This window comes from Notamacropus eugenii, chromosome 3 (genome assembly GCF_028372415.1).
Source record: "Notamacropus eugenii isolate mMacEug1 chromosome 3, mMacEug1.pri_v2, whole genome shotgun sequence".
Taxonomy (NCBI): Eukaryota; Metazoa; Chordata; class Mammalia; order Diprotodontia; family Macropodidae; genus Notamacropus; species Notamacropus eugenii.
Window position 1 is genome coordinate 170,451,036 of NC_092874.1, and position 11,095 is coordinate 170,462,130.

At 41.3% G+C, this 11,095-nt stretch overlaps 1 protein-coding gene across 1 annotated transcript in view; it reads right to left on the reverse strand.

Annotated features, from left to right (window-relative positions):
• ECHDC3 (enoyl-CoA hydratase domain containing 3) overlaps nt 1-10,450 on the reverse strand; it is a 45,264-nt gene extending 34,814 nt beyond the window's left edge. The window contains exons 1-3 of the mRNA XM_072653337.1: nt 9,962-10,450; nt 3,341-3,462; nt 1,374-1,471 (exon numbers count right to left, since the gene is read on the reverse strand). Of these exons, the coding sequence (XP_072509438.1) occupies nt 1,374-1,471; nt 3,341-3,462; nt 9,962-10,131 (390 nt within the window). The 5' untranslated portion in view covers nt 10,132-10,450. The remainder of the gene's footprint in view (nt 1-1,373; nt 1,472-3,340; nt 3,463-9,961) is intronic.
• Nucleotides 10,451-11,095: the final 645 nt, after the last annotated feature.

Here is an 11,095-nt window from a genome sequence, read left to right on the forward strand (position 1 = left end):
CCTGGAGTCAGCAGTACCTGAGTTCAAATGCAGCCTCAGACACTTTATACTTACTAGCTGTATGACCTGGATAAGTCACATTTCCTCACTGCCTCATCAACAAATTGTAACTGGGAAATGTTTAACATAATAAATAGAAATATAATGTAACAATTTGTAGTTTTTTAAATTTATTCAGTTGCAGGGATCTGTTTCCATTTGAATTTGACACCACTAGTCAAGGGCATAGTTTCAATGACTGGCCCATTACTTCAAATCTAGGCCATAGGGAGTTCTGAGTCTTTATCTTTGCCCTTGAGTAGGGAAGAAATCCCAGAGCCATAATAAGTTCTTGGAGTTCTTGGAGGTCAAAGCAACAAGGACCTGGCCCTCCTTTCCTACTAAAGCCTTCAATGGTTTTCCCTCTTAGTCATGTACACTGAGACAGCCTCAAGATTAGACAAAAGAGCAGAGTGTGTACAAGGAGCTGGGCCCTCCCTCTGGCTTTGCTTCCATCTTTCTTTCTTATACTTTCTTGCCACTTGTATTCTCAATTTCTTAAAAAAAGAAAGAAAGAAAGAAAGAAAGAAATACTATCTTCCCCATCATTATCAGTCCTGATGTGGAAAAAGAATTATATATCTTGGTCAAAACCAACTTTGGTATCCTCAATGGTTTCTAGAAGCAAAGACTTATACATATACTTTCAGAGCTGGGAAGCAGGGCAAAAATCATTGTCTAACTCCTGAATTATACATATGAGAGGACTACGACCCAGATTCAGTTAAATGAGTTGTCCATGGTAATACAGAAAATTAGTGGCAGAGTCAGGATTAGAACCCACATCTCCTGACTTCAGTCAACTAATCAATCACTAGACAAGAATTTATTAAATGCCTACTACATGTCAAGCACTATGCTAGGCTCTGGAGAAACAAAAACAAAAAGGGAAATGTCCCTGACCTCAAGTAGATTACATTCTATCAGGGAGACAATACGTACATGTGTAAATTTATAGAAAGTACATACCAACTTGACACAAGGTGATCTTAGGGGAGAGGCACTAGTAGTTGGAAGAAAGGGAATCTGGTTCAGTGCCCTTTCCATGGTACCAGCCTGAGTACAGAAGGTCTAATTCTGTTTCTCATTAGATCACAGACTTCATGGAAGACTCCAGGCAAGATGATCTATGACAAAGTAACATTAGTTCTCTATTTTATGGAATGGGGGAAGCTCTACTGACCCTCTACGCACACAGGCGTCAGGATGCGTCTCAATTTGTTTGTGAAATGCTATGAGCCACCAGGGAGAAAGGCAAGATCTGGATGAATACAATTAAGCTAGAAGATAAACTGCCATAATTATTTCCAAGCTTGCAATGCTGGTTACCTCACCTCAGCACATGTCTGAAATACTTCATTATGGTAATCCTGGCTTTGCTCATCAGTTAATTCCTTTAAATCATGGCCAGAGGAGAATACAGGCCCTTCAGCTGAAAAAAAAAAAAGTCCAGAGGAGAGAAAAAGAGAGAAATATAAAAGTCAGTTCTAAGAAATCCAACCCTATTTCTACCCTTTGACATTAACGTATATTCATAGAGCCCTGGCACCTGATACATTCTGATATCCATCTGCTGACTTGGACAGGTATATTTAATGTTGTGCTATGATAATTGAAGGAGGCAGTTAGGTGGTTTAGTGGCTAGAGCACTGGAATCAGGAAGACCTGGGTTCAAATCTGACCTCAGACACTTCCTAGCTATGTGACCTTGCACAAGTCACTCAATCTAGGTTTTCTTTAATCCACTGCAGAAGGAAATGGCAAACTAGTCCAGTATCTTTGCCAAGAAAACTCCATAGACAGTATGGTCCATGGGATCACAAGAAGTCACACTCAACTGAACAAAAACAAAATGATAGCTAAAAGTAATATCCTGCACAAAATCAGAATGGGAAACTGATGAAGGTGTGTGATTAAAAAAGGGAAAACTAAAATTCATTCTCCAAGACTGGATGAACATTTTCTGCATTTGTAACTCAAGTCTTTTACGACTAGACTCCCAGGCACAGATGGATCTATAAGCATTAGGTCACTGAAAACTACCGTGACTTTAACAGGGCTGCTGTCTGGGTACCCTACAAAAGCAGAAAAGTGGTCAGCAATCAGGATGGCCAGTGAGGTAGAATGGAATGAGCATAGGGTTCAGTCAGAAGATCTAGATTGAAGTTCTGACTTCCACTTATTAGCTACATGACCTTGGGCAAGTTAGCCAACTTATTTGGGTCTCTCTTTTTTCATCTGTAAAATGGGGATAAAAAAAAAAAAAACCAAACCAAAACCCTGCTTTACTAATCTCACAGGATTGTCATGACTATAGAATGAGACAAGTACTTTACACTTATAAAAAACATTACATAAATGTATCAGTATAAATTATTATTATTATTATTAGAGGCATAGAATGTTAAAGCTGAAGGTATATTAATAGTCACCTAACACAATTCCCTCATTTTTCAGTTGAGGTAGATGACCTCTGCATCATACTTATCTAGCAGGTATTCCTAACTCGCATTTATGTAGTGCTTCAACATTTGTATCAGAGTTTTTTGGGGGTTTTTTTGTTTTATTTTTTCCCACTTAATAGTATTTTATTTTTTCTAATTACATGTAAAGATAATTTTCAACATTCACTTTTATAAGATTTTGAGTTCCAAATATTTTTCTCTCTCCTTCCTTCTCCTCCCCTTTCCCAAGATGGCAAGCCATCTGATACATAAGAGTTTTGAGGTGAATTGTTCAAAGTGACAAAGCTAGGATTAGAGAACCTAGTTCTAATGGTAAATTCTCTTTCCACCACTAACACCACCATGCCACACAAATCCCCTAGTTACTTAACATTCTTCAAATAAAGATTGGTGACTAACCATTGATACAAAATTTAGGGTACACAAAAAGTCATATAAAAAAGAATTTTGAGTGTGTGCAGAGGCAGGGGGAGAAATGAATGGAGTTTTTGAGGGTGCCCTGCAAACCAACTACTGAAATTTGAGAGGGAGATCACTATTACTGAAACTGACAATATACACCATCCAACAGTAAGAAGAAGGAAAAGAAATATTCCCATTGATCAATGTTCATTATTAATGATGCTGTAATCTATACCCAGATAGCAATTTCGCCAAGGTCCTAATCACATTATCATTTTGTACACCTAGAAATTCACATTTAAAAATTCTCTATCTAAATATGAGTGAATTGCCAAATTAACCTCCAAATTTAGATAAATCTTTCTTGAAACTAGTAGAGCATTGGAATAGACAAATATACTCTCAAGACCAAACTCTTATTATTAAGAAAATACCTGAAATGATAATGACTCTTAGATCTTTGCTTTCTGCATCATGGAGAATGTCATTTTGGAGAGATTTCAGCATCGGTAATGACAGGGCATTTCTTTTCTTTGGATTATTCAAGACAATGGTCCTGTGAAGAACATTTTATAATTACTAGGTCAGGTATCCTTCAAAACAAGTTAGAAGCCCTCCATTTTCCTTTCTAAGTTGGGAATTATTTTTTTTTAAAAAGGGAAAAAAACTGATCTGGTACTACTTAGTTTCTGCAATTTAGAGTAGCTGTCAACTTGCTGAAGCCACAACTCAAGTCAAAACAAGGAAGAGAATACTTGAAAGGTAGGGTTGGGTTTATCCGCCTCTCTTGATTTGTTTCTCTTTTTTCTCTGGGTTTCCTGTCAAAAACATTGCTGTCACCTCCATGGAAAGGACAAGGCACAGTAGTTTCAAAATCACTGTCCTCTGCTGAGAAGCTCCAAGTTTTGCATGACAGTGGCAGGAGCCAGAAAGAATCTGACAAAACAGAAGCTATTTCACCTGATTCCTTCCAGCTGCTTTTCAGAATTAGGTTAGGAAAAAAGTCAAATATGACCGTAATTCTTCCTCCCCCTCCTCTGAGCTCCTCTCACCCATTCTAGGGGAGAACAGAAACTGACACATTTGTCAGAATGCCTCTGTGACAGCATTTCTCATCTCCCTTTTCATGGAGTCCTGTAATTCAGCAGAATGCTGCTAATGTGTGAGAACAAAAGGACAAAATTTATATCCGGAGAGGGACTCTTGATAAAACCATCGAACAAAATGCCTTTGTACATGCAAAGTTGCTTGATCATTGTTTCATGATACCCCATGTGCTGACTCTAATAACCTGGATCATCATCCTGGTGGCTGTATGCAGAAATGGATTATTATTACTGTTATAAAAACAGAACAGAAATCAGCAACGAGTCAAATGCAATTTCACTGATTTGACATCAGCCTCCTGTCACTCTCCACCTAGATTTTTTTATTATTACTTTCCCCGTTTTTGATGGATTTCATATTTCTCACTGCAATGTAGGGCAATTTGGTCCCTCCATAATTAACATCCCTTGCTACTATCCCCATTGGTGACTGAATTAATCCCAGTTCAATCAGAATACTAATGATTCTTGGGTAGTTTCAGGATGTCATTTCAATTTTATGGCTCTCTTCAAATGGATGTGATGTTCATTCTCTTGTTTTCCATAAACATTATTTACTTATATGTATAAAAGTTGCAGCAGTCTTAAACTAGTTCAGCTCATAATTTCCATTTGGTAGAGCCAAGAGAACTGCCATAGGATCACAAGCTTAGAACAGAACGGGATCTCCTGAGTCATCTAGTACAACTCTCTTATTTTAAAGGTGAGGAAAGTAAAGTCTAGAGAACTAAACTGTTTTTTCCCCCAAATAAACGGTCAAAATAGGATTTGACCTCCAGTCCTCTGTCTCCAAATCCAGCACTTTCACCCACTGTATCATGATGCTCCTTATAAACATTTCTATTGGAAGGACAAAGTATTCCTGCCTCAGGAAACATCAAAAAGGTTATCACCCGGACAATGATATAAGCTTAAAGTAAATTTCAGGGCCCAAAGCAAAATTTTGGAAAGGATTCAAGTCTCCTAAAACCCTTAAAGTAGGCACCATGATGCAGTAACCTCGCCCACCCCCACCCCACTCCCATCCCCAGGAGATTCCAAGCACTTCAGAGTCTACCTGGTAGTAACTATGACTATATATGTCTTGACACTTTGGCTGAATTATTTTAACTCAGCCTGTTTTAGCCTAGAATCTGGGCATATTTTTTTTTTAAAGAGTAAGGCATGAAATTCATTGTGTAGTATTTAGCAAATGATCATGAAGCAGTTTCAATAGCACTGTTCATAAGAAGAAACTTCTGTTCCAATTAGGTCTGTAAGGCTATTTATTACCAGGAACCAGGAAAGGGAAAAGGCCCATCTACTACAGTGACTGCTGGAGAAAACCTGTTACATATAGAAGAAAACTCTGCTTTCAATTAGTTGCCACCTCCATCTGAATTCTGAAAGTAATACAGGAGGAAAAAAAGGAGCATTTTATATTACTTAATCATTTATAATATAGATACCATGATAGCTCTTGGGTAATTATCTCTTAGTTTTCTCACATTCATGTTGAAGTTAAAAGTCTTGTGTGGTTGAAGCAGTATTATCAAAAGAGGGCTGATATTTCCATCTTACAAAAAGAAACGGACAAACAGTGGTTTACTATTTTGTCTAAAGTCACATAGTTTGAGCTTAGAAGTCAGTACTGACCCTATTGTAGGTACTTAAGGTGGCAGCAGCCAGATGGTTCAGTGAACAGAGTGCTAGGCCTGGAGTCAAGAAGATCAACATCCTGAATTCGAATCTGGCCTCAGACATTTACTAGCTAGGACCCTGGGAAAGTCACCTCAATGCAGTTTGAGAGGTTCAGGGACCCCCCAAAGACCAGAGTATTGGACAGGGTCATCTGGAATGAATTCACAGACTCAAGCATTCTTCAAGTCAATGTGGCAATGGTTTATTGAAGTGCCAATATGGGGTGCAGAACTCCTTAAGGAACTTGTAACTTAATTGGAATGATGTTAAAGCTTATATGGGAAAAGTAGTAGATTATCTGGCAAATATACTAATTAGGCGATAACGTAACCTTGGTCACAGGTGTCATTCACTAGTGGAAAACAGGGGAAGGGGTTCCTCAGGGGAGTATTTGAAGGTAGCAAGATAGCTTTGAGAATTGAGTGTATAGTTTGACCTCTGGATTGAACATAATAATTTTGGGAATCAATACATGATAATTCTGTGATTACCAGATAGTTCTGTATTTACAAGAGAATTTCCCCAGAGGTCAGCTTGTTCTTATGATAGGGAAAGATAGTTTGTTTTATTGGGGCTCACTCTTGAATTATTGCTAGGCATAGTGTCCTTGGGTTGGGGAGAAAACTGTCAGGGATAGTGTTTTGAAGCTAGAAAGAAATGTGATCTTGGAATTGGGGTTCAAGCATAAGTACCCAAACACCCCATCAACTTTACCCTGTATGCCTCAGTTTCCTCATTTGTAATATGAGTTGGAAAGGGAAATGGCAAACCTCTCCAGTATCTTTACCATGAAAATCCTGAAGAATTGGATACAACTAAAAAATGACTAAACAACAACAAGGAAATCATGTTGATTTGGGAATAACAAATTAGCTTTTGTGACTACTTAGGCATTGTTTTTTTTAACTAATCTATTCTAAGCATGGAGGTTAGATTTTAATGGTTTATAACATCATAGAGGATTAGAGCCAGACCAAACCTTAGCCGGACTAGACCAGCTAATATAACTCTCCTCACCAACACCTTTTTAAATTTCATAAAGAAACTGAAGGGAGATTAAGTGTTGTAGTGGCTGGAAATTAACAGGAATACTGTGGCTTCCTCTTCTTCAGTCCTTGACCAACTCTTTTCATTCTTTCAAAAAAATTCAGTGAAAAAAGTGTTTATTGCTTATATTTTTTTTAGCCTATTATTTATAGTGTTTGCTCTTGGCCATGTGCTCAATGGTTTCTAAAAATTAAGGGGAAATAAACAAAGTATAATATGAAAAAGAGCTACTAATAATGTCTTCCTAAATGAAAGGGATTCTGATGTACCTACTATATTTATTAACCATCATCATCATTATTTTTATTGTTTAGTTGTGTCCAACTCTTCCTGATGCCCTTTAGGATTTTCTTGGCAAAGATACTGGATACTTGTCCAGGGTCACACAGCTAGTTAAGTGTCTGAGGCCAGATCTGAACTCAGTAAGCTGAGTCCTCCTGACACCAGGCCCAGCACCACCTAGGTGCCCATTATTATTACAGATAACATTTTTATAATCAATCAATAAACATTTACAATGTGCTAAGTGGCAGGCCCTGTGCTTCAAGCTTTGGCAAAATGCTTTCCTTAAATTACTCTCTTTTAATCCTCATGAAATCCTACAAAGTAAGTGTTGCATTAGCCCTGCCCTTTACAGATATAAACATTGAGGATAAGAGATTAAATGAATTGTCTATGTCAGAGGCAGGATTCGCATCCAAGTCTCTCCTGGACTCCAAATCCAGAGCTTTTGAGTTCACCAGTTAGCCAGTCAGTCAATCATCATTTATTAAGTACTCACAACAAGCCAGGCAACTGTGCTAAGCATTAGGGGAACAAAGAAAGGCAAAAACATAGTCCTTGGCCTATAGCCATATGGCCATAGCTCACATTACAATTACAGAAGACAACATGCAAAGAACTATGTACATACATACAATACATAAGCAAAATGAATAAGCAGGAGGTAATCTCAGAAAGAAAGCAAAGTTGCAGGGGTGGGGGAGAAGGAGGAGGGGAGATCAGAAAAGGCCTCCTTCTATACTTACTATTGCTTTCTTATAAATGAAAATGACTGTGGCCTTAAGTTTTCTATCATGCAACTTTTCCTTCAAAACATGCAATTCAAAATGCTTGACCATCTTAAAGCCACAGTCAATAAATTATACTCCAATACATTAGTAGAAAACATTGTGAAACCAGTGATAACACTTCCATGGATTCCCAAAATACCTTAACTGGTCTACTGATATGTAGCTGCCAAAATGAGGGCAAGTACACATATGGTGTTACTGGAATATGGTACTCAGACCCAGTTGCTAGGAACAGACACATTCTAGTGATGTGGTTGGGACAGAGTTTCTAAAAAGGAAACTAAATTTTTTTTTTTAATGATGTGAAAGTTGTATAATGGAAGACAAAAATGTTTCAGTTAATTTGTGGGTCTCCCTAGGTTACAGCCTTTGACCCAATCTTTGTCACTCCACCCCCCACCTCCCCAGAAACCATGCCAGTAATCAAGCTTATGATCTTTTCTAAGTACAGCAGGGATTCTAGCTATTGAATACAACAATCGAGCAGAGATATTCTGCAAGGAGGAGTTAAAATCCATTCCCTTTCACATTATATATTCGTTCCTCAATTGTGCTTTTTAAGCAAACCATTTCTGTTGAGATAAATGTCTTAGTGTCCCCAATACTGGAAATGTTGGGGGACCTTGAATGGTTGGAGTAAGGAGTGCATTTGGGAGGGAGGATTTCCTTCAATATTCTAAAATCTCACCTTCTTCAAGATGCCTTTGCCAATTTCATTAACACTTTTCCCCTGAGATAACCTCCAATTTATTCTGTATTTTGTTTGTACATAGTTCTTTGCACGTTGTCTTCCCTATTACAATTCCAGTTCCTTCAGAGTTGTTTAGTTGTTTTCAGTTGTGTTCATGACCCCATTTGGGGTTTTCTTGGCAGACACTGGAGTGGTATGTCATTTCCTTCTCTGAGGCAGACAGGGTTATGTGACCTTCCTAAGGTCACATAGTGAGTGTCTGAGAAGAGACTTGAACTCAGATTTTCCTGACTCTATACCTGGTATTCCATCCACCACACCACCTAGCTCCTTCTTTGGAGTGGGCACTGGTCTTTCCCTTCCCTTTCTTTGTAACCTCAATGCTTACCCTAGTGCCTGGCACATGGTAGGTGCCTAATGCATGCTTGTTAGCTAACCAATGTGTTTATATGTGGTAGTGCAACTGTGTACCTGTAAGCTCCTTACAGGGAGAGAGTTTTAAAAAAGTGATATAGAAGCAGGATGGAAAGGGGGAAAGAAGTGAGTACTATTCTATATATATTTTATCCTGTTAATTACCACCACACAGGGAATGAATGTGTCCTTGGTAGAGGGAGAACACCCAAGAGTGCCAGAGCAAGACCTGACAGTTGATCTGTTGACATACTGAACACACTGTACTAAGCTGTTTGAGGCAAGTAACATTGTTTTGAAGGACTTCCTGAAAATCACAGGCCTTCCTCTGAGAGCACATGCATAGTTGCTTAACTTGGCCAGGAAGCACCTACAACTGAGGTCTGAGTTTTGTTTTGTTTTCTTTTCTCTTCTTAAAAATATGATCACAGATATGTGAGGTTATTTGGGACTGACTGTACCACCTTCCCTTAAATCCCACTAGTCTGCAACAAAGGAAGTTCAAGGTCCATCTACCCTGCCGCAGGAGGCAGTGAACTAGCTAAAACTGCCTCCTTTAAGGTCCCTTCTAGCTCTCCTAGATACTAAGTACTGGCCAAATCGGTTCCACATCAACCAGGCGGGTGCCCAAGGGTGCAGCCCCCAGGATACATTGGGGGCGGGGGCAAATAATAATGAGAATAGCTAACATTTATATACTTTTTGTTTTTGAGGGGTCTATTATAACCTTTGCCCCACCTCCATTCCTGAAATAGAGTGATTGAATGAGGAACCCAGAGCTCAAGCCCCCAGTAACCGTTCTGGAAAAGCTCGCCTCTTTTTGTGTGTTCCGCCTCCCCCCACGCCCGCTTCTTGGCCCGCTCTGCTGCCCAGGCTTCCATGGAAGCGGGCAAAGAGCTCCTGGAGGCCACCACCCAACCAGAAGACAGGAAGTCCTGGTGCCCAGGGGCAGCTGACCCCTGCGACCGCCTTAGTCCCCAGGAAACCCCCGAGAGCTAGGGACTGCGTGGGGGGCGGCTCTGCGTGGGCCCTGCGGAGCCTGACCTGATGCCATCCAGCTGCCGGCAGATGGTGAGCTGCTGTTCGGGCTGCGGCTGCCTGGCCCCGGCCGCTCCCCGACTGCAGGCGCGGGAGCCGAGCAGAGCCCGCCGGCAGCCCAGGAGGCGGCGGGGCCCTCGGGCCGTAACGGCTCGCAGGCCGAGAGCGGCGGCCATCGAACGGGAGGGCACGGCCACGGCGGCGGGAGGGGGCCGTGGACGAGCTGGGCTCGCTGCCGACGCCTAGGCCACCAGACCCGCTCTGCAGCTGTGCCAGGGGGCAGGGCCGGCCCCTAAGCCTGGCGGAGAACAGCGGGCGAGCCAGACCTGGGGTGGCCGGAAAGGCCAGAGCTCTCTCCGCCCGGGGCTTAGCTGGGGCGGGGAGGGGGCGGTGCGCCCGGAGGGCCTTCCCCTCGACCCCTTGGCACCGCCAAAGAAAGTGTGTTTGCCTGCTGTTTTCTCGAGCTCCCTGCGCCTAGGTTATCACCCCTCCCCCAGCCAAAGGAGGCGAAAGGGAAAAAAAGCAGATCTTTAATCCTGGTGGTTTCGCTCTGATTTATGGTCGATGTTTGGTTTGGCTTGGATTGCTTGGGGGGGATGGGGTGCATCCTGGTTGCATCTCCCTTTCACACCCTCCCCCCTTCTTCCTGAGGATTGCAATGCCCTCCAGCCAAGCACTTATCGGGGAGAAAAATCAGTAAGTGGAACTGAGGTATGGACACCCACCTGGCCCTACAAATTGTTCTCTCTCACCCGCCCGAAGTCCTCCGAGCGGTGGCTCCAAGGTCGTCTACGTGTGAAAATGTAGCGCAAACAGAACAACATTGTATTTTTCTCACATTCACTCATTTTAAAAGCCTTGTGGGTGCCCACAGATGTATCCCAGAGAAGATTGTATCGCTCTGGCTTAGTGGCGGGCACACTGCAAAAGCTTGGTACCCGTTTATCTTCGTTGATTTATTTTGAGTGCTCCTGAGGCCCCAAGGTCACTATCCTGTAGAGAGTTGTTGTGCATATGTCTTTACTCTTAAAGAGCTTAAATTCTAAAGAGGATTTATCACCCTCAAGACGATTTTAATATTGTTGAATGAGCGAACGAAAGAATGTCTGGGTAGCTGGATCAATGAATGAAGGGTAAACT